Genomic DNA, 21,650 nt, shown 5'->3' on the forward strand with positions numbered 1-21,650 from the left:
GCCGGAGAAAGCACACTCTTCTTGGCGTTCAGCCTCAACCCCAGCTTCGACATATGGGCGAGAACAGCATCTCGATGCTGAACCGCCATCTGCTCTGTATTCGCTAGAATCAGCCAGTCGTCGATATAGTTCAGTATGCGGATGCCCTGTAGACGCAGCGGCGCCAGAGCTGCATCCACACACTTGGTGAACGTGCGGGGTGACAGTGCTAGACCGAAGGGAAGTACACGATATTGGTATGCCTCTCCCCCGAAGGCAAACCTCAGGAACTTCCTGTGATGTGGAAGGATGGAGACATGAAAATACGCATCTTTGAGGTCTATGGTGACAAACCAATCCTCCGATTTGACCTGCGCTACAATCTGTCTGAGTGTAAGCATCTTGAATTTGAGCTTGGCCACCGAGCGATTCAATAGCCGCAGATCTAATATCGGGCGTAAGCCCCCATCCTTCTTCGGCACGATGAAGTAACGGCTGTAAAAGCCAGACTCCCTGCTGGGAGGGGGAACCCTCTCTATAGCCCCTTTTTGCAGGAGTGTCTCTACTTCCTGTGCCATTACCAGAGCCTGCTCCGGGCCCACCTCTGTAGGTAGGACACCGCAGAAAGGAGGTGGCCGACTTCTGAACTGAATGGCGTACCCCTTTTCTATTATCTGCAGGACCCACTGAGATATATTTGATAGACGTTTCCACTCGTCTAGAAAATCTACTAAGGGAACCAGCCTCTCGAGGCTGGCCTCTGGTGTATTTTGAGCAACAAGCACAGTGCCCTGAAGCGGCGGACCGGCAGGGAACGACTGACTTGACTGCTCGGGAGCCCCCCGAAGGGGGAGCGGACCACCCTCGAGTGGCCCGCGGGGACCGTCTGCGCCCCGGCATTGCGGCGGGGTTGGCAGCGCGGCCCCCAGAGGGCGCTGCAGGACAACGGGTACCGTAGGCAGAGGTAAACACCGTTTCCCTTCGGAGGGGACTACCCTCAGCGTCCTTTTGTTTCCCCTGCCCTCCGAGGAGGGGGCGGACCACCCTCTGACCCTCTGCGCCCCGACATTGCGGCGGGGTTGGCAGCGCGGCCCCTTGAGGGTACCGAAGGAAGACGGGTACCGTATGCTGAGGTAAGCACCGTCTTCCCACGGAGGGGAAACTAAGGGAACCAGCTTCTCGAGGCTGGCCTCTGGTGTAATTTGAGCAGCGAGTGCAGTGCCCTGAAACGGCGAACCGGCAGGGAACACCTGACCTGACTGCTCGCATGCCCTCCGAGGAGGGGGCGGACCACCCTCAGGTGGCCCGCGGAGACCCTCTGCGCCCTGACATTGCGGCGGGGTTAGCAGCGCGGCCCCTTGTGGGCACCGAAGGAAGACGGGTACCGTGTGCTGAGGTAAGCACCGATTTCCTTCGGAGGGGAAATGCCAGGGACGATGCAGCTGAAGGCGAGAGATAGCTCGCAAGCGTCTCTTCGATCTTCGGCATCGCCCCATAACCATAGTGTCTCAGCCCAAATATATTACTATATGCAGATGTATGTGGGCTGAACACTCTATATGATACCGCTTGTTTCCTCCATGACCTAGACACCTCGGTGTGCAGGTCAGGGAAGAATGGCAGGACGTTGATGCTTTGCACGAGAGGGCAGGAATCGCTCATCTAATTTCGTTCTCTCTGATTTCGATGGGATTCAGATATTTCAGCCAGCCAGTCATTTCTTATTTTTATATTTAACCTGGCCACAGCTCTCGTGAGAACCTCAACTCACTAGCGGGTGACTGAAGTGGCGAGTCTTCAGTCGCGATGCTCTCAACGTCCACCTCCTCAGAGCTGGATAGTTGGAGCACCGGTGCCCCGCCCAGGGAGGAAGAGACCGCAGAGCGGGCTTCCAAACCCCGAGACGAGACACTGGACGATACAGGTGAGGGCTGAGATAAGGCTGGGCCCGTCTCAAACCCCTCTGTAAAGTCCATGTGTGAACCCCACGACTGAAGCCACCGCTCTGCCTCGGCAGCAGCGGGACCAGAGCCGCGGGGAACACGAGCCGAGGCACCCTCCTCGAAGAGTGCCCGGCGGGAGCGCAGCGTTCTCAGTGGCATACGCTCACAGTGCTCGCAAGCAGCCCCCTCGAGGGCTGCCTGGGCATGCTGCGCTCCCAAGCAGGCTACACAAAGAGAGTGTGTATCCCCGCTCGTGATGTAGCGTGGGCAGGGATGAACACACCTCTTAAAGCTGCTTTCACTCGCCATTTTACTCTATCTATTTTATTTTCTCTTTGTTTGTTAATATATACTGCAATATTTAACAAAAGGGTGGAAAATCTCTGGATATAAACAGACAAAAACACCAAATAGACAGACAGGTTCACACAGATCGCTTGCTGAAGGCTCAGAAGCTAGTTCCTGTTTGTGATCGCGGACCTTTTATAGTCTCCGGTTGATGACGTCATCACGTCGGCGACGTCATCACGTCGGCGACGATCGATCTTTTTTCCGATGGAATGGTTCTACAGGCGCTTCACGACGCATTAACGCAGAGGCGTTCTCACAGCGTTTCGACGCAGCTCGAGTTCCCCGAAAGGGAACAGTTTTTTTAGTTTTTCAGTCGATTTTTTTTCCTGGTTCTTGACGGACAAACCAATTTGTCAGATGTCCTTATATACATATATGTCTTGCCACTATTGGGCAAACAGGTCTGATCCTTAATTACTACAATAAGCCTGAATAATTTGTAAGCTAGATTTATGCCTATTTTTTCACATCTTCGTGGCACACCACAATGTGTTAATATTTTTTTTAGTGTAACAATTTATGATTTGCAAAAATAACTGTTGCATCTGTGTAGATTACATGAGCAAAGTGTATGCGCGTTGTGCACGCTATACATTATGGTCAAGCATGCGCCCTTAAAATAGCATAATGAACAACGCGCAACGCGCCACTGACTTTAGACTTTAGGTTTTTTCTGGTCAGTGGCGCAATTGTTTAATGGAACAGCAAAATAGCACCAGGGATTGTTTGCGCCGGAACACGCCTCCTTTTTTGCGCTGAACCGCCCAGTGAGCGCAAGTTCATTCACTAGTTTAGCGACGTGCTTCTGTGGAGGGAAAAGCGCGCTTTGCGCGGGTGCAAAATAGGAACGACATATGCGTCGGTGTACAAAGTCAATTGCGCTGGGTGCAAGATAGGGCCCCTAGTGTTTTAGACGGCTAGCTGTAGTCTTGCGTTAAAGTCCAGTGGGAACTCGGGTATCGCCTGAAAAAAGGCAAATAGTCCAGTTGGGAGGAGTGTGTGTGAATGATCTCATTGCTCTGCTTATCGGCTCGTCGGTTCTCATTGAACGTGTCCGAGAGAAACGGTTTCCGATTCTGTACTGCTGATCCGAAAACCGCTGCACGTTCGGTTACACATGCATGCTCAGTATCAGCTGCTCGTGAGTTCATCAGTTCTCTCAGCAAAACATGTCTCAATTCAGTGAACGGTTGCAACATATAATTCAAGATATTCGTTTATTTCTAGTCGGAGGGACTGTCACTCATGTCAGAAAGTGAGTAGCTAAAGTAACTTGTGGGATCAGTGCTGATTTGAGACGCGATCCGTTTAGAGCTATTCAGTCCGATTGGCGAACTGGTTTGACCAGTTCACTAAAAAGAACCGGTTCAAAAGAATGATTTGTTCATGAACCAGACATAACTAGAGTGATAATCGGCTCACAAGTGAAGAAGAAATGGTTTGCGTTTGTGCCTTTCTGAATTGTGGCAAAAGAATGTGAAAATTTGCATCGAACACTTTGACAATGATGACTAGCTTACACAGACACAACATAGCGGGGCTGGTTGAAGAAAAATGCCATTCCGTGGTCGAAGAAGGGTGCAACCACTGTGGAGTTAATGTAAACTTTATTTATCCTTCCATTTGGACACACGGCTTGAGGAAAGAAGTGCAGTAATACAATTCACATGCTTTACACACATCACACTCTTCCCAACAGGACTACAGTATGTGCCTTTTTTTTACGGCTATAACTGAGTTCCCACGGGACTTCAGCACGAGACTACAGCTAGCCATCTAAAACACTATTTAGGTGAATTTAAACAATGGCTAAGTGCCTAAACGCATCAAGTTGTCATGTAAGGGCCCTGTTCATGTTGGACAGATATTTTAATTGCATTTTGTGTCTGTTAAGAGGCACAAAGACACCCTTTACGTTTATGCCCCCTAACTGCCGTTTTAGCTGAGTGGGAGCTCTGGGCAATAACTGTAACAGCTCCGTGCTGCAAGCACCAATCCGGTTCGTTTTTTAAATTTTTTTATAGACTGTACTCACAAAGGTATAACGATCAAGATTAACTTAAAATTTCCCTGGATTTGTTCTTTAACAAGCTTAAAAATATCCTGATAGTTTCATTACATTTGAAATAGAGGCGGTAACATAGGCGTTTGAAACAGAGGCAGTGATGAAGTTTCAGAGCAAACAGATAAATCACAGTTTAAACAGTCCATTGTGCTGTCTAGAAACAGCGATGAAGGTTCTGAACAAACATACAATTAAACAGTTAGGATGGGAGACAATCCTCTGTACTTAAGTCTATCAGTCTCATTTACCAGTCTTCAGTCTCATTTCCCCTAGTATACCCTTGGCCACAGATGTCGTAGGCTCACGCCCCTGGTGGCTCTACTTCCATGGCGAGGGTCAGCGCTGTCCACTTATGCTCAGCATAAGCATAAGTAACTCCATCTGTAGGGGTCTCACACAATTCCAACATGGTCAGAGGTAATGGAACAGGCTCTGGGTTTGGCTGAGTTATGGACCGGGGGTAGACACACTATTTCCAAAGGTGTCTGGGAGCTCTAGGGTGATGATAATTTGCCCTGATCCAGAATAATGACTTCAGGGTCTCGTAGTCGAAGGGGCAAGTGATGGCAATATGACCCATTCTGGGTCATTGATCTGTCAGGCAGATGAAGACGAAGGTGCACAGGATCCAGTACGAAGTTATTATAATAATACAATAAACACAGGAACAGATAGAAGGTGTAACAGTGTGTGCGTGAAAAAAGGGTAAACACACTCAACATGCAAACATCCACCAACAACTGAGAGTGCACAGGGAGGAACTTAAATGCATGATGGTGATGAACTAAATGATGATCAGCTATGATGATGAGTTAGTGTCCATGGAAACAGATGAGTGGTGGGAAATGAAGACAAAAAAACTTTTTTAGTTATGTCAGACTACCCAGTGACATCATATGACTGCTCTTGCCAGTAGGGCTTCAGACTTCAGTTTTGGTGAAGCATCCTCGTGTTCTACAAAATGGCACAACATTGATTTCCTTCTCAGGGAACCTAGGTTACATATGTAATCTTTGATTCTTTTTGAATGTGGCTTCACAAAACTTCACTGCCTTGGGATGATCTTTGTGAATTTGCATACGTTCAAGAAGTGAGCAGCGCTGCACAGAGTTAAATGCATTGGGGAAAGATGTGAAAGTACCTTTAGGTTGACTGAAGGTCAGGCATGTTCTGGAAAATTTGCATGGGTTGTATTGTACATGCTAGACAATAGCATAGATGTAATCCACTCTTGACAAGGACAAGGGCTCTCCATGCTCAGACAGCAACTAACAGATCTTCTTGATGTTGAGTTGAAATCAAGGTCTACTTATTTACTGTGATAAATAATATGTCAGGCAATAAATGCAGAAATAGGAAATTCAATTTGAGAAATTAAAAATGGCTTGTGCATTTTTAGCTAAAAAAGTAAGTGGGAGAATGGTCTGAGGTCTGCTGGAGAGATGGCTTGCAAAAAAAAAAAAGGAAGAAGATGGTATGGAGGAATAATAACTTTAAATTCATTTTGAATTTTGCAGGTAACCCTGGACCACCTGGAGTTCATGGTGTGGTGGGGCCGCCAGGTCCTCCAGGACTTGGAGAACCTGGACCACCTGGACCAATGGGACCACCCGGAGGCCCTGGACCCCTTGGTGAGTTTTTCACTCAAATAACACCCATTTTAATATATATAATATTAACATGTATAATATATGCACACACATGCCTATATATTTTCCTCTTGCATGGTTTGTAACATGCCTTTATGATATTCCAGGTCGAATCGGTATAAAGGGTGAGAAAGGTTATCAAGGTCTACCTGGTCTGGACATGCCTGGCCCTCCAGGAGACAGGGGTAACCCTGGTGTCCCAGGTCAACCAGGACCTAAGGGTTTGCCTGGTCAACCGGGAGTTCCAGGAAAAGATGGATTCCCTGGTGAACGCGGTGAGTGCTTTTTGATACCCATTATCTGCCGTTCTCCTGACACATACTGTACTTGTTTACCTCAAGCTGATTCATATTTGGATGGGTTTTTTTTTCAGGTCTAAAAGGAGAAATTGGAATCATGGGAATGACAGGACCACCTGGATTTCCAGGTTCCGTTGGAAACCCTGGAGAACCTGGACAAAGAGGTTTAAAAACACATTTACGACAATTATTTTTATTTGGACTTAAAGATTCCTTAATCTTACTGGCATAATTGCATTAGCTAAATTCCGCACTTGATGTTCTGTTTATTTCAGGTGACCCTGGTGTGATTGGGATCAGGGGAGAGTTTGGTGATCCAGGTCCCAAGGGTGAGAGAGGAGAGCCAGGGCTACAGGGGCCACCTGGTAACATGAGTAATACGGATATGGAGCACTTGAAAGGAGATAAAGGAGACATCGGAGATAGAGGTAAAGAGAGTGGAAGGTGTTTAACATAGAGGTTTCAAGACCAAAACCAATGACACTTTTTTTTTTGTCTTGAGGACTGTGGAACAACTGGAGTAATATTTTTAACACTAAATATATAGCGATAGATGTATTCCCTGTTTTAAAGACATCAGATTCAATAAAATAATTTAATTTTAAGAAAAAATCTGAAATAATGGCTGCCAAAGAGAGCAGTCATCAAATGTTTAGCTGATTTTACATTTGTTGAAAATTAGTGAACTTTAAACTCAGAAGACTTGTCTATCAGGTGATCCCGGTCCTACTGGAGCAAGGGGGTTCCCTGGAACACGTGGGGACCCTGGTATGCAAGGAAAAGATGGAATGCCAGGTTCACCTGGACAGCCAGGTTAGTCCCTAAAGCAAAAATCTAAGTCAGTTCAAATATACAGTGGGTACAGAAAGTATTCAGCCCCCCTCTTAAATTGTTCACTCTTTGTTATACTGTAGCCATTTGCTAAAATCATTTATGTTCGTTTTTTTTTCTCATTAATGTACTCACAGTATTGACAGAAAAAAATGAATTGTTGACATTGTTGCAGATTTATTAAAAAAGAAAAACTGAAATATCCCATGGTCCTAAGTATTACGATCCTTTACTGAGACATATATTTAACTCAGGTGCTGTCCATTTCTTCTGATCATTCTTGAGATGGTTCTACACCTTCATTGGAGTCCAGCTTTGTTTTATTATACTGATTGGACTTGATTAGAAAAGCTAGACACCTTTCAAGACCTTACAGCTCACAGTGCATAGCTGTGTCCCAAAGTGAAGTGCGCGCACTTCGAAGGCCGCATTTGAAGTGCGATTACGTCATACCTGCACTACGACGACTGTCCCAATGTGAAGGCTGCACCCTCTGAAGGCCGCATTTGAAGTGCGATTACGTCACAGCGGCACTACGTAGGCTGTCCCAAAGGGAGAGTTGCACCTCTGAAGGCCGCATTTGAAGTGCGATTGCGTCACAGCGGTGCGACGAAGGCTGCCGCAATTCATGAGCGACTTCAAAATGCGCCCTTCGGTTCCCAGGCAAAGGAAGGGTACAGCAGATGGGACCTTCACATAACTTCGCAGCCTTCCCTATCCCAGAATTCATAGCACAGTGGTGACTACAGGATTTAACTGGTCCGCATTCCCGCGGCACTCGATCAGACTCCAGTTAAAGACGGTAGCGGTGGGTAACTCAAGTGTAGCCTGGGTACTATTGAACACAACAGCGCAAGCGCTAGAAGTAAATAAAACGTCCAACGTTAGTGCATTCACACAGTTCCCAGTTCCCTGCCCTGAGCAAGATAAACTTTAATTTCCCAATTTTTAAATGCTATTTATTTCTCAACCATTATCTCAAGAAGAGGAATCAGTCCATTATCACCCTTTTCGCGGTTTCTTTTTTTACCATACAAAATTTCTTTAAATAGCCTTCAAAATATAATCTGCGCGGCGCTGTATTTTCGTCCTGCTCCCGCTATACCGCACCGCACCATTCCGCTCGCGCAAAATTCACTCCATGCTCACCCGCAATAAATTATTTTATTCCCGACCCAGCTAAATTTAGATTTTGTTTCCAGAATCTATCTTTTAAATTTCCCTTACAGAAAGAGAGACACTGGATAGGAATTGTCCGTGCAATCATTTATTTTTCTTACAGCCTAGGCTGTAGCCTAACACCGTAACTAAAACAAATATCACAGAAAAATAGGCTAAATCAAATGTGACATCTGTCAATCAGAATTATAAGAAAAAATACAAACAAACGAAAACTGCTGACTTATCTACTAAAATAAAGTGTATATATATATATATATATATATATATATATATATATATATATATATATATAAATGAATGAATGAATGTTCACTGACGACGGTCAACGAAACATCGATCCTCCAAAGGCTGAATGCGTGGCCGACACAGAACAATTTAAATGGCTAGCTTATTATTTTTTATGCAAGTTATTTGTAAATTAAACGAACTGCTGTCTATTGTTCATTTTCGTTAACTTCAAACGTAGGCTAAATTAAAGAGAAGTGGTTTTTCTAGCTATTGTTTATTTTTGTAATGCACGTTATAATTTGTAGCTACATTAAACACATTTATGTTTATACATATATTTTCTTGTCATGTAATTTAAAATGTGTAAATGAAAATAAATTGGTCTATTAGCCTACGTAGGCTTTTTACAACTATAGCCTATTTATAGACCAATAAAAAAACTTAAGTTTAACATTAGAAACAACACATTTTTATTATCAGCCAAACCAGAAGAAAACCCTTTTCTACACTTTCATTGCGCTGAGCGGGAGAAGCTGGAGCTGGACCGGGATGGGGAATAATGCACAATAGAGACTCTGGTAAGGCCTGAGCGGGACATCATCTTCTGGGATGAGTGCATATTTCCACTGTCCGCAGCTCTGCGGGGCCGAATCGGTCGACGGCTGCATGGCATGCCATAAAAAATGCATCTGAGATGATGAGTTGAATAAAAATAAGTAGGCCTACTTAAAAAAAAAAAAAAAACTTGGACGTATATAGGCTAAATGTTTAAAATATATTGTAACAGTTACATTTAACATAAGAAATAAACTGTTAACTAATATTTGCAATTTGACCATATTTAACCGGCTACAGATTTACATGCTTATGGTCCAGCCCATCGTCGCAGGCTTTGAAGCATGTCAAAACCCAATAAAAGCTCAAAAAAGTATATATATATATATATATATATATATATATATATATATATATATATATATATATATATATATATATATATATATATGCTCCATTTCTCTTTTTAAAATCTCCTCACGAACGTCCGCTGTCAGTTGTCAGAACCTGCTAGTCCATTAACGACGCTTGGTTCATTGTTGCCAAGTCTGGAATGGGGTTGCATTTAGGCTACTGTTGCTTTGGGGTGTTTGCAGCCTATAGTCCACAGGTTAAGTTGTCTTTACTTAAGCAATATTTCTACTGCCCGCGCCCCGCATTTTGGGATATTTTGGCCCATTCTGGCTGTGATTCCGATACTTTTGAATAACAATTGGAGGGGTTTTATTATTCAGACCTGGCAACCCTGTCCCTCGGTTCGCCCTTCGTGCACTTCGTGCACTTTGAAGGCGTGGCCTGGTCTGGCCTTCGAAGTGCATGGCCTTCGAAGTGCGCACCCTTCACTTTGGGACACAGCTCATGTCAGAGCAAATGAGAACCATGAGGTCAAAGGAACTGTCTGAAGAGCTCAGAGACAGAATTGTGGCATGGCACAGATTTGGCCAAGGTTAAAAAAAGTTTAAAAAAAAAGATCATTGGATGAGCTCCAGCGATGCAGTCGGGAGATGGGAGAAAGTTGTAGAAAGTCAACCATCACTGCAGCCCAACTGTTGCCCAACAGAAGCCTCTCCTGCATGTCTCATGAAAGTTTGCTAAAAAAACACCTGAAGGACTCCAAGGTGGTGAGAAATAAGATTCTCTGGTCTGATAAGACCAATATAGAACTTTTTGGCCTTAATTCTAAGCGGTATGTGTGGAGAAAAATATCACCTGTCCAGTACAGTCCCAACAGTGAAGCATGGTGGAGGCAGCATCATGCTGTGGGGGTGTTTTTCAGCTGCAGGGACAGGACGACTGTTTGCAATAAAGGAAAAGATGAATGCGGCCAAGTACAGGGATATCCTGGACGAAAACCTTCTCCATAGTGCTCAACACCTTAGACTGAGCCGAAGGTTCACCTTTCAACAAGACAATGACCTTAAGCACACAGCTAAAATAATGAAGTGCCTTCACAACAACTCCGTGACTGTTCTTGAATGGCCCAACCAGAGCCCTGACTTAAACCCAATTGAGCATCTCTGCAGAGACCTGAAAATGAATGTCCACCAATGTTTACCATCTAACCTGACAGAAGTGGAGAGGATCTGCAAGGAGGAATGGCATTTGATGCATCTTTCCCAAAAAGACTAATGGCTGAATTAGATCAAAAGGGTGCTTCTACTAAATACTGAGCAAAGGGTCTGGATATTTAGGACCATGTGATATTTCAGTTTCTCTTTTTTTTTAATTAATCTGCAAAAATGTCAACAACTCTGTGTTTTTCTGTCAATATGGAGTGCTATGTGTACATTAATGAGAAAAAAATGAACTTAAACGATTTAAGCAAATGGCTGCAGTATAACAAAGAGTGAAAAATGTAAGGGGGTCTGAATACTTTCCATATCCATTGTAGCTGTTGTGCTACGATACAATAATGTTATTATGAGAACATTATTTGATTACTGTGGCTACACTGTAGGTCAGAAAGGAGACATTGGAGTCCCTGGGGAGCCAGGACATATTGGAGATCCTGGAGACCTAGGCCCAAGAGGAGACATGGGATACCCAGGTACAAATAGTATTTTATTTTTAATTTTTTACATGTGTTAATAATAATAATAATAATAATAATAATAATAATAATAATAATAATAATAATAATAATAATAATAATAATAATAATAATAATAATAATAATAATAATAATAATAATAATAATAATAATAATAATACAACCCCAAAATCAGAAAAAGTTGGGACAGTATGGAATGTGCAAATAAAATAAAAAAGAAGTGATTTCTAAAATTACTTTGACTTGTATTTAATTGCAGACAATATGAACACAAAATATTTCATGTTTTGTCTGGTCAACTTCATGTCATTTGTAAATATGCATCCTTTCCTGTCATTCAGACCTGCAACACATTTCAAAAAAAGTTGGGACAGTAAAGCATTTACCACTTTGAAATGTTGCCATTCCTTTTCACAACACTTAAAAGACCTTTAGGGACTGAAGACACCAGGTGATGAAGTGTTTCAGGTGTAATTTTGTCCCATTCTTCCTGCAAACAAGTCTTAAGGTGGGCAACAGTACGGGGTCTTCATTGTCGCATTTTGCGCTTCAAAATGCGCCACACATTCTCTATTGGAGACAGGTCGGGACTGCAGGCAGGCCAGTCAAGTACCCGTACCCTCTTCCTCCGCAGCCAGGACTTTGTAATGTGTGCAGAATGTGGTTTTGCATTGTCTTGTTGAAATATGCATGGACGTCCCTGGAAAAGATATCTTCTTGAAGGCAGCGTATTATGCTCCAAAATCTCTATGTACTTTTCAGCATTAATGGTGCCTTCACAGAAGTGCAAGTTACCTTTGCCAAGGGCACTGACACAACCCCATACCATGACAGACCCAGGCTTTTGGACTTGTTGCTGGTAACAGTCTGGATGATCCTTTTCTTCTTTGGTCCAGAGCACACAGCGTCCATTCCTCCCATAAAATACCTGAAATACTGATTCATCTGACCACAGTACACATTTCCACTGTGTGATGGTCCATCCCAGATGCCTCCGAGCCCAGAGAAGTCGATGGCGCTTCTGGACACTGTTAACATAAAGCTTCCTTTTGGCACAGTACAGTTTTAACTGGCATTTGTGGATGTAACTACGTATTGTGGTACTTGACAAAGGTTTGCCAAAGTAGTCCTGAGCCCATGTGGTGATATCGCTTATAGATGAATGACGATTCTTGATGCAGTGCCGCCTGGGGATCGGAGATCACGGTTGTTCAGCTTAGGCTTGCGGCCTTGTCCTTTACGCACTGAAATTCCTCCAGATTCCTTGAATCTTGTAATTATGTTATGCACTGTTGAATGTGAAATATCCTAATCTCTTCCTATCTTTCTTTGAGGAACATTGTTTTTAAAAATTTCAATAATTTTCTCACATATTTGTTGGCAAACTGGCGATCCTCGGCCCATCTAAATGATTAGATCTTTCTTGGATGCTGCTTTTGTACCAAATCATAATTTCAATCACCTGTTGACATCACCTGTTTCAAATCACATCATTATTTAACCCTTTTACCTCATTACTAGCCCTAAATTGCTCCTGTCCCAACTTTTTTTGAAATGTGTTGCAGGTCTGAATGACAGGAAAGGATGCATATTTACAAATGACATGAAGTTGACCAGAAAAAACATGAAATATTTTGTGCTCATATTGTCTGCAATGAAATACAAGTCAAAGTAAATTTAGAAATCACTTCTTTCTTTTTTTATTTGCGTTTTCCAAACTGTCCCAACTTTTTCAGATTTGGGGTTGTAGAACTCAGCTCAACATTATGTAACTGGATCCTGAATTTTCTGTCAGAGAGCCCTCAGGTGTTGAGATTTGGCATGCATCTGTCTTCCACCATAACATTTACATTAATGCATTTATCCAAAGCGACTTACAACTCAGGCAAAGAAACGCAAAAAGTGCCCTAAATACCAAGATTTGGTAATTTGATCCGGGCAGTGAGTGGTAGCCAATGCAGAGAGATGAAAAGAGGTGCGACATGAGCCATTTTGGTCTCATTGAAGACAAGACGTGCCGCAGCGATCTGGATCATTTGCAGCGGTTTGATTGCACAAGATGGAAGTCCAGCCAGAAGCGCATTGCAGTAGTCAAGTCTAGAAATTACCAGGGCTTGGACAAGAAGCTGTGTTGCATGCTCTGTAAGGAACGGTCTGATTTTCCTGATGTTGTGCATGTCTTTAAGATGTGTTCTTTGAAGGACAGTTACTTCAAGATTTCTGACCGACCCTGAAGGGGTAATCAAAGATGAACCTAGCTGGATGGTAAAATCGTGTTGTATGGTCGGATTAGCAGGGAAGACGAGCATCTCAGTCTTTGCTAAATTGAGCTGCAGGTGATGTTTTTTCATCCATGCCGAAATATCCGCCAGGCAGCTTGAGATTCGTGCAGCTACTGTTGGATCATCTGGTTGAAATGTGAGGTAGAACTGTGTGTCATCACCATAACAATGATATGAGAGGCCTGAATGATGGGTCCCAGTGATGTAGTGTAAATGGAGAAGAGGAGAGGTCCAAGCACTGAGCACTGCCACATCACAGGGATGTGTACTGAGCACCATCCTTTATTTCCGTTTTACACATGACTGTGTTTCTGCATTTTCTAATAACTTCATTGGAACGTTTGTGGACTACACAACAGTGATTGGTCTGATTTCTAACACTGATGAATCAGCCTACAGAGTGGAGGCACAGAACTTTGTAAGCTGTACAAACTTGAAAAACTTGACCTTCAACACAGAGAAACTCAAGGAGCTAATTATCAATTTTGGGAGATCCCAGAAGTTGGAATCCTCCAGCAGGGCCTGAATTAACACCCGATCACACAGCAAATGCGGGTTAATTTTACAACTGGCGGGTAACACTCTCAATCTACCTGCCACATTGACAGGTAGCCAATGAGAACAAAATGTTTCATTACGCAGTTTGAGAGGATGCAACTGCTGTTTCGGAATGAATTTATCTACCGAGACAAAGTGGAGAGAGTGTCCAGTTTCAAGTTGATGGGCATGTAGAAGACATCACTTGGTCCCCAAACACTAATACACTGATCACGAAAGAACAGCAAAGATTTTCAATTTTTTTGATTTATCGATAGGATGTTAAAGGAATAGTTCACTCAATTTTAATTTGATGTTTTTCTGCTTACCCCCAGGGCATCCAATATGTAGGTGTGTTTGTTTCTTATGTAAAACACAAATTAAGATTTTTAACTCCAACCATTGCTCGTATAATGCATGTCAATGGGGTGTAATTCTAATTCTAAAGGAATACCTTGGATGGCCTTCCTTCAAAGTAATTTCTAATGTTAGCTGTGATCAACGGTTAATTAAAACGATTAAAATTTGATTATTGTTTTTTTTTTTTTTATCGATTGACAGCACTAAAATCAATAGTACAAAAATGAGCATTACATCATTGGCTCTTGTATGACTTTTCATAGATAATAGGCCATTAAGTATTAAAAATGTTCTTAGTCTATATTTATAGGCAGGTGTTGAACCATGGCTGTCTCGGCTATGTTTTAAGGTTAATGTGTATATATCTGGTAATGTTGTTTATGCCGTTTGACTGCTTCGTAATGAGAATTTTGTGGTTCTTTAGGTTCAATGGGGCCAAAAGGTGTTAAAGGTATTGGTGGGTTACCGGGTCACCCTGGATTTAAGGGTTTTGATGGCCCCAAAGGAGATAAAGGAGATCCTGGTCGGGAAGGAATAGGAATCCCTGGTCCCCCTGGAGCAAAGGTTTGTATTGTTGTAGGAGGCTCATACTATGAGTATACATAAGTATAAATTTGCACATTATCAATGCTAATGAATATCTTTCTCTGAAACATCTCATCATAATTACAGGGAAATGTAGGCGCCCCTGGTTTCCCTGGTGAACCTGGACTGAAGGGACAGAAGGGAACAATGGGTATCCCAGGAACTCCTGGATCTCAAGGAATTAAAGGAGACACAGGATTTGTTGGTTACCCAGGCAAGATCATTGCAATGATCAATGCACATCACACTGAAATGTACTATTCAGCTGGTGTTGAATAATACAATAAAATGTGTGTTTTAATTCCTGAGCAGGCAGTCCAGGGAAGCCAGGTGAGAAAGGTGTCAGTGGTTTGCCGGGGTCCCCAGGAGATCCTGGGTCATCAGGACGTCCAGGTAAGTCAAACAGAAATACATTTCTGTATTTAATGTTTCCAGACACATTCAAAAAGTTTCTGTCCAAGGTAGAACCTTTCTGAGAAAGACAACAAGCTTCAAATGTGCCACACACAGAACACTTGGTGGTGAAAATGCTAATGAGCCCTTTTTTCCCTTTTTAAATAGGGGAGCCAGGTCTACAGGGTCCTCCAGGTCCACATGGGGACAAAGGTGAACCAGGGGTAGATGGCATTCCTGGATTCACTGGAGAGAGAGGAGAACCCGGTGAGATTCTTTAGCACTAAAGGTGAAAGGTAGCTCGAAAAGGGAAATGCTGCTTCAGAGTAGCACGCAAATCTCTGACTCCTTTAAAAGACACTATTGAACAGTGGGTTTCATCCAGGTCAAATGTGTTCCCCACAACCTTTCATTACAACAAATATACATAAGGATGTGCTATCATATCATAGTGTGCTCACATGCTTCAATCATCATTTGTCGTAATTTTCACACACAAATTTGTGCATAAATATGGTAAGGGAATGAGACCCAAATGATCTTAAGACAAACAATTGTTCTATATATTTAGGTGCACCTGGAAAAGGACTACCAGGAACCCACGGAGTGGCAGGAAGCAAAGGTCAGAATCAAAGATCCCCAATAATTAGGTTGTCATTTATGGAAAACAAGGTGTTCTACAAAAAAAAAAAAAAGTTCTTCTTGTTCATTGATTATTTGAAGGATATTTTTGTGAAACTAAAAAAATGTAAATGATTACTTCTCTTTGTCTCCAAACAGGTGACAAAGGCAACCCTGGTCTTCCTGGTATTCCCGGGAGTCCAGGAATTCCTGGAACCAAAGGTGAGAAAGGTCTGCAAGGATTCCCTGGAGACCTGGGTCGGCCTGGAGAGAGAGGACTTCCAGGAGCACCCATGGAGGGGCCTAAAGGGGACAGGGGACCTGAAGGGCCACCAGGAGAAAAAGGTGAACCCTAAACATTCTGTCACGGAATCATTTTCTTATTAGTAGTCTAACCGTTTACAGGTGTCACTACAATTATAAAATGCACTTGTTAATTAGTTACAGAACTGTGAGTCTAGCCTGACAATTACGGAACTAGCTTGACAAGCCAGACCCTCATCAAGATGTTTGGTCTGGGAACACACCATTGGCAGGGCTCAAATCAAGATGCGAGATAAACGGTTGTTTTTTAAATTCCCTTTGCAAGCAATAGGATATCATTACAACCAACCAGAGCAATGTCAGTGGTGAGACTACAGTCATAAGTGGGTTTTGGCCCCATGGGTTTTACCGAGACGGATCTTAAGATATTTAGTATAAATAGTACGAGTTTGCATTCTCGTGGAATGTATACGCCAAAATGAGTTTTGGCGTGCTTATGGTACGTGGTTTTTCGCGTGCATATGATGCGCACTTTATGGCGTATTATACATACGAACCCCCCACCCCACCACCCTAAACCTACCCAGCGTGTCATATGCACGCCATAAAGTGCGTATCATATGCACGTGAAAATCCGCGTACCATACGCACGCCAAAACTTATTTTGGCCTATACATTCGACGAGATTTCAAACTCGTACTATTTATACGCATGACCATGAGATCGTGTTGGTTTTACCACCAGCGGAGCTAGTTAATAGAAACTTTTGCTGTATACGGTGCGCAAAACTTCGAACACACTTTTTAAAGAATTACTTCAGTGCCATTCTTTGTCAGAGCCGGACAGTAATGGAGTACATTTACTTGAGGACAGTACTTAAGTACAGTTTTGAGGGATCTGTACTTTACTCGAGTATCATTTTTGGGGAGTTCTCATGACTTTACTCAAGTACATTCAAGATGCAAATATTGTACTCTTTACTCCACTACATTTCAATCCATAACCGTAAGTACCCATTACTACTTCTAACAAAAAATAAATAAAAAATCTCAGAAACCCTACATTTGTTGTTTCCCTCTTAATCGTGATTGGATTGTGCAGGAACCACTGATTCCCACTGATAGGACAGCCTATCAGTAATCAGCTTCAGCTTTCCACTAAAGTAAACTATATAGTCAGGGTTTAGATAAGAGACAAAACAATGCATGAAGATGTAGCAGGTCCATCCTGGGAATGTGCCGACCTGTGATGTTCTTGAGTATGCGGTGCGTTTAACACAGTCAGGTTCAAATGTGGGTGCAAATCCATTAAAACTCTAGCAGAGGTTTGTCAGAGCCTTGCCATTATGGTATTGCCTTGTGGGTAAGTGAGACATTTTAAATAAAGCAATATGGTAAAAAGATGAAAATGACTTGATTTTACTTTTTTACATTCTCCAAGACATTAACCTTTTTCATAACTCCATGTAGGATGTTTCTGTACATAAATGTAAGCACTGTGGCAGTAGTACTGCAATATTTAGAAAATTTACTCTTCATACTCGAGTACTTTTAAAAACAAGTACTTCAGTACTTTTACTTAAAGGGGGGGTGAAACACTCAGTTTCAGCCAGTGTCATGTCAATCTTGAGTACCTATAGAGTAGCATTGCATCCTGCATATCTCCGAAAAGTCTTTATTTTTTTAATAATTATATAAGAAAGATGCGCTGTTCCGAGTCTTTCCGAAAAAAGCCGAGCGGGTGGGGGCGTGTCGTGTGAGCGGAGCTAAATAATGACGTGTGCTCGCTGCTGCTATGTTGAGTCGAGTGCGTCGTAAAGCTGTGTCATCCCTAACAGCGGGAAAAAAACTTTATTCAAATAAAAATATGGCTTTTAATCAGATACAGCCATACATCTATGATCCGGAATCAGACCCAGAGGCTGCAGTTGAACAGGAGCAGCAGCAAAAACGACTAGAGCAGGACGTCTGTATGTGGTACAAGTTATACACTAACTATATAATATGCTTAGCGGCTTGTGTTATTTACATATTTATACTTGAATTATATTGTCGAATTTTTGTCTTTGAAGGTGTACATGTGGGAAGTGCAGTTGTGCACGTGTGTTTGTGTGTTTACGCGTGGTTTGTGTAGACAGTAAGCGGACTAAAAAAAACACAGACATTTGAAGCAGTCTCACTCACCCTTCTAACGTTGGGACTGCTCCATCATTCAGCATTAGGCGATTGGGAAAATCCGGCGTCGAGCTGGGCCTTGTTTATGAAACAGTCGGCACCGAAATGCAGCGAACAGATATAAACATTTGCGCAACTCAGTTGCTGATCCGGAAAAGCAAATTCCATCCACTGTTCAGAATCTGTGCAGGACTGTCTTGGTCTGGCAACCAAAAACGCACTTTTTTGGTGACATTGTTATGTGCACATCACCTGTCCAGCATCCTACAAGCCAGCGCTTTGATGGGCGTAGCCTGTTACTTTCGCTCTCTCCCTCTCTCTCTCTCACGCGCTTCCGGTAGAATTGTCCGTAAGGCCCATACAAGGAAATTCCGCCCCCATTAACGTCAAAGGGGACGCATGATCTCAAAAAACTTGCCGAAACTTATGACTAACCGGAAGTAGTATTTTTGACAAAGAAATACTCCCATCAAACGTCCACCTTAACTTTTGAAACTTTGTCTATGTTTAGTATGGGATTCCAAGTCTTTAACAGTGTAAAAAGATCAGTATGCATGAAACAGCATTTCACTCCCCCTTTAAGTAGACATCTGACTTTAGTACTTTTACTTGTACTTGACTAAAATTTAGCAAGGGGTGTCTGTACTTTTACTCAAGTAACGAAGCTAAGTACTCTGTCCGTTTCTGTTCTTTGTTAGCAGGGAGCAGGAAATCCACGCTGTACCGTCGCAACTCTGCCGTCATTATTTTAAGCCCGCCCACCGACTCTATACACAATGTGATTACACAACTCTAGCCTGACTAGAGTTTGGTTTTTCAAGTTTTCAAGCCAATAGAGAGTTGCTAGATGACCCTGGCTGCAAATTAAATTTAACTAGGGTGTTTTGATTTCTAGGCTAGTGTTGAACTGCATTTAGCACTCAGAAACATGACTGACACCCATATTCTACTACTGAGTAAATGTGCTCTGCATCATCTTACACCCAGATCATTTAATTTTTTTTCCCGCAGGTGCGACTGGTGTTCAAGGCCAACCTGGCTTTCCAGGCAGTGCTGGATCTAAAGGAGAAAAGGGAGATGTAGGCTTCCCTGGCCAACCAGGCTCTCAAGGGTATAAAGGAGACAAAGGTTTCACTGGTGGTCATGTGAGTTTGTAAAGGTTACATCTTCTATAATAAAACAATTGCCTTTAAAAATGAGGGGGTATAATTTAAATCAATTGTGCTCTAGGGTGAGCCTGGATTGCCTGGTTATAATGGACCAAAGGGTGAGATGGGACCACAGGGTGTTAATGGTTTCCCTGGTAAGATTTAAGACAAAATCTTGAAGTGCAATTTATTTGTCCTGTGTGTCATTTATATAAAGCAATGTTCGACAGAGATGGTAGATTGAGTTGTTTTCATTCCAGGTGTAAAGGGTGAGATAGGAGTGGTTGGTCCTAAAGGTGATGGAGGGGATAGAGGATTCCCAGGTCTTAAAGGTATACACATACATTTTAATTTAATTGTTATATTAGTAGTATTTTTTACTATTTTTTTACTATTACTATTTTTTTGCTTGTAATATTTTCATTTAAGGTAGCGAAGGCCCCCCTGGACCCCCTGGGCCACACACATTTGTAAAGGGAGATCCTGGTATTCCAGGACCACAGGGTCCCCAAGGTCTAGTTGGAATTCAAGGCTTCCCTGGAACGAAAGGACAACAGGGTGAGTCTTCCAACTAACTTACAAGTCTATGAAAAAGTGGACAACACCTAACACACAAGCACTCTCCTAGGTTTGATGGGACCTGAGGGTTTAAAAGGATCTGATGGGACACCTGGCTATAATGGACATCCTGGATCCAAAGGAGAGCCTGGACAGACTGGACCCTCTGGTAGGTGCACAGCTACCAGTCCTATACAGAAAAACCTGGAGGAAAGTTCTGCAGATTTCAGCAAAACTGAAATGACTTGCATTCATAGGATCGCTCATGCTCGTTGATTCAAATTTTTTTTTTCCCCAATTCTCTTTTCTGTAGGCCCCAGAGGGTTCCCTGGGCCACCAGGGCCTGATGGTATCCCAGGTCACATCGGCCCTCCTGGCCCTTCCTCAATTGACCATGGCTTCCTTGTAACCCGCCACAGTCAGACTGTTGATGTTCCACTATGTCCAGATGGAACAACGCTGATTTATGAAGGATATTCGCTGCTTTATGTCCAGGGCAATGAGAGGTCACATGGGCAAGACCTAGGTCAGCACACAAATCACACAATTCATATAGCTACACTATTATTATTAACGTTGAAAACATTTGCAGTTTAATATTTTTGTGGAAACAGTGATACAAAAGTTTGGGGTAAGTGAAAAAAAAAAAAAATGTATCATGGCTTCCATGGCTACTAATATTAAGCTGCAAAAACAGTTTTAACTTAGAGTCGTGTAAGTATGACTTTAGAACCTGGACTAATTCGCCACTGGTTCCTTCAAGATTTTCCTATGGGGTTTTATAAGGGGGTTTATGAGTAAAATAAAGCCTTGGCTAAACCTAACTTGATGATACTTTGACATTTTGTTCTACAACGTACCATGCACACACTCCAATCAATTCTAAGAGATTTCTTTAAAACAGTACAAAATTACACATTTGAATTATTCCAAACTTTGGACCGGTAGCGAAGTTATCATGTAATATTAATCAAAGTCTCACAGTCCCTGACATTCCTGTTCTCTTTACTCTATAGGTACTGCTGGTAGCTGCCTAAGGAAGTTCAGCCCAATGCCTTTCCTCTTCTGCAACATCAACAATGTATGTAACTTTGCATCTCGTAACGACTATTCCTACTGGCTCACCTCTCCTGAGCCCATGCCCATGAGCATGGCCCCTGTTACCGGTCAGAGCATCAAACCCTTCATCAGCAGGTTTGTGGTCTTTTATAAAACATTTGATATATCCATGAGTAAGAATTCCTCTTCCTACTCATGTGCATGTATGTTTTCCCATCACAGATGTGCAGTTTGTGAGGCTCCTGCTATGGTGATAGCTGTGCACAGTCAGACCATCCAGATCCCAACCTGCCCTCGCGGTTGGGATTCTCTCTGGATCGGATACTCTTTCGTCATGGTGAGGAGACCATATAATTTTTTAGGGTTGCACCATGTATTGATATAAAATCGGTGTCACGATACGGCTTAATGTGATAGTCAACTCGCTTAAGCAAAAATGTATTTAAATAACGTTAATTAAATAATGTATGCTGCAGGTTTCAGAGATATTGTTTCAGAGAACCTTAGTTCATTTACTGTGAAGCAAGCTGCTGAAAC

At 42.7% G+C, this 21,650-nt stretch overlaps 1 protein-coding gene across 1 annotated transcript in view; it reads left to right on the forward strand.

The window, feature by feature from the left end:
- Positions 1-21,650, forward strand: part of col4a1 (collagen, type IV, alpha 1) — a 92,220-nt gene that overhangs the window by 63,752 nt on the left and 6,818 nt on the right. The window contains exons 31-50 of the mRNA XM_067443426.1: positions 5,856-5,969; positions 6,095-6,262; positions 6,361-6,450; positions 6,562-6,714; positions 7,001-7,099; positions 11,040-11,129; positions 14,736-14,875; positions 14,984-15,110; positions 15,209-15,289; positions 15,458-15,556; positions 15,861-15,911; positions 16,070-16,255; positions 19,360-19,493; positions 19,579-19,651; positions 19,757-19,828; positions 19,926-20,054; positions 20,125-20,223; positions 20,368-20,580; positions 21,071-21,248; positions 21,336-21,450. Of these exons, the coding sequence (XP_067299527.1) occupies positions 5,856-5,969; positions 6,095-6,262; positions 6,361-6,450; positions 6,562-6,714; positions 7,001-7,099; positions 11,040-11,129; positions 14,736-14,875; positions 14,984-15,110; positions 15,209-15,289; positions 15,458-15,556; positions 15,861-15,911; positions 16,070-16,255; positions 19,360-19,493; positions 19,579-19,651; positions 19,757-19,828; positions 19,926-20,054; positions 20,125-20,223; positions 20,368-20,580; positions 21,071-21,248; positions 21,336-21,450 (2,411 nt within the window). The remainder of the gene's footprint in view (positions 1-5,855; positions 5,970-6,094; positions 6,263-6,360; positions 6,451-6,561; positions 6,715-7,000; positions 7,100-11,039; positions 11,130-14,735; positions 14,876-14,983; positions 15,111-15,208; positions 15,290-15,457; positions 15,557-15,860; positions 15,912-16,069; positions 16,256-19,359; positions 19,494-19,578; positions 19,652-19,756; positions 19,829-19,925; positions 20,055-20,124; positions 20,224-20,367; positions 20,581-21,070; positions 21,249-21,335; positions 21,451-21,650) is intronic.

This window comes from Pseudorasbora parva, chromosome 5 (assembly GCF_024679245.1).
Source record: "Pseudorasbora parva isolate DD20220531a chromosome 5, ASM2467924v1, whole genome shotgun sequence".
In the NCBI taxonomy this organism is placed as follows: Eukaryota; Metazoa; Chordata; class Actinopteri; order Cypriniformes; family Gobionidae; genus Pseudorasbora; species Pseudorasbora parva.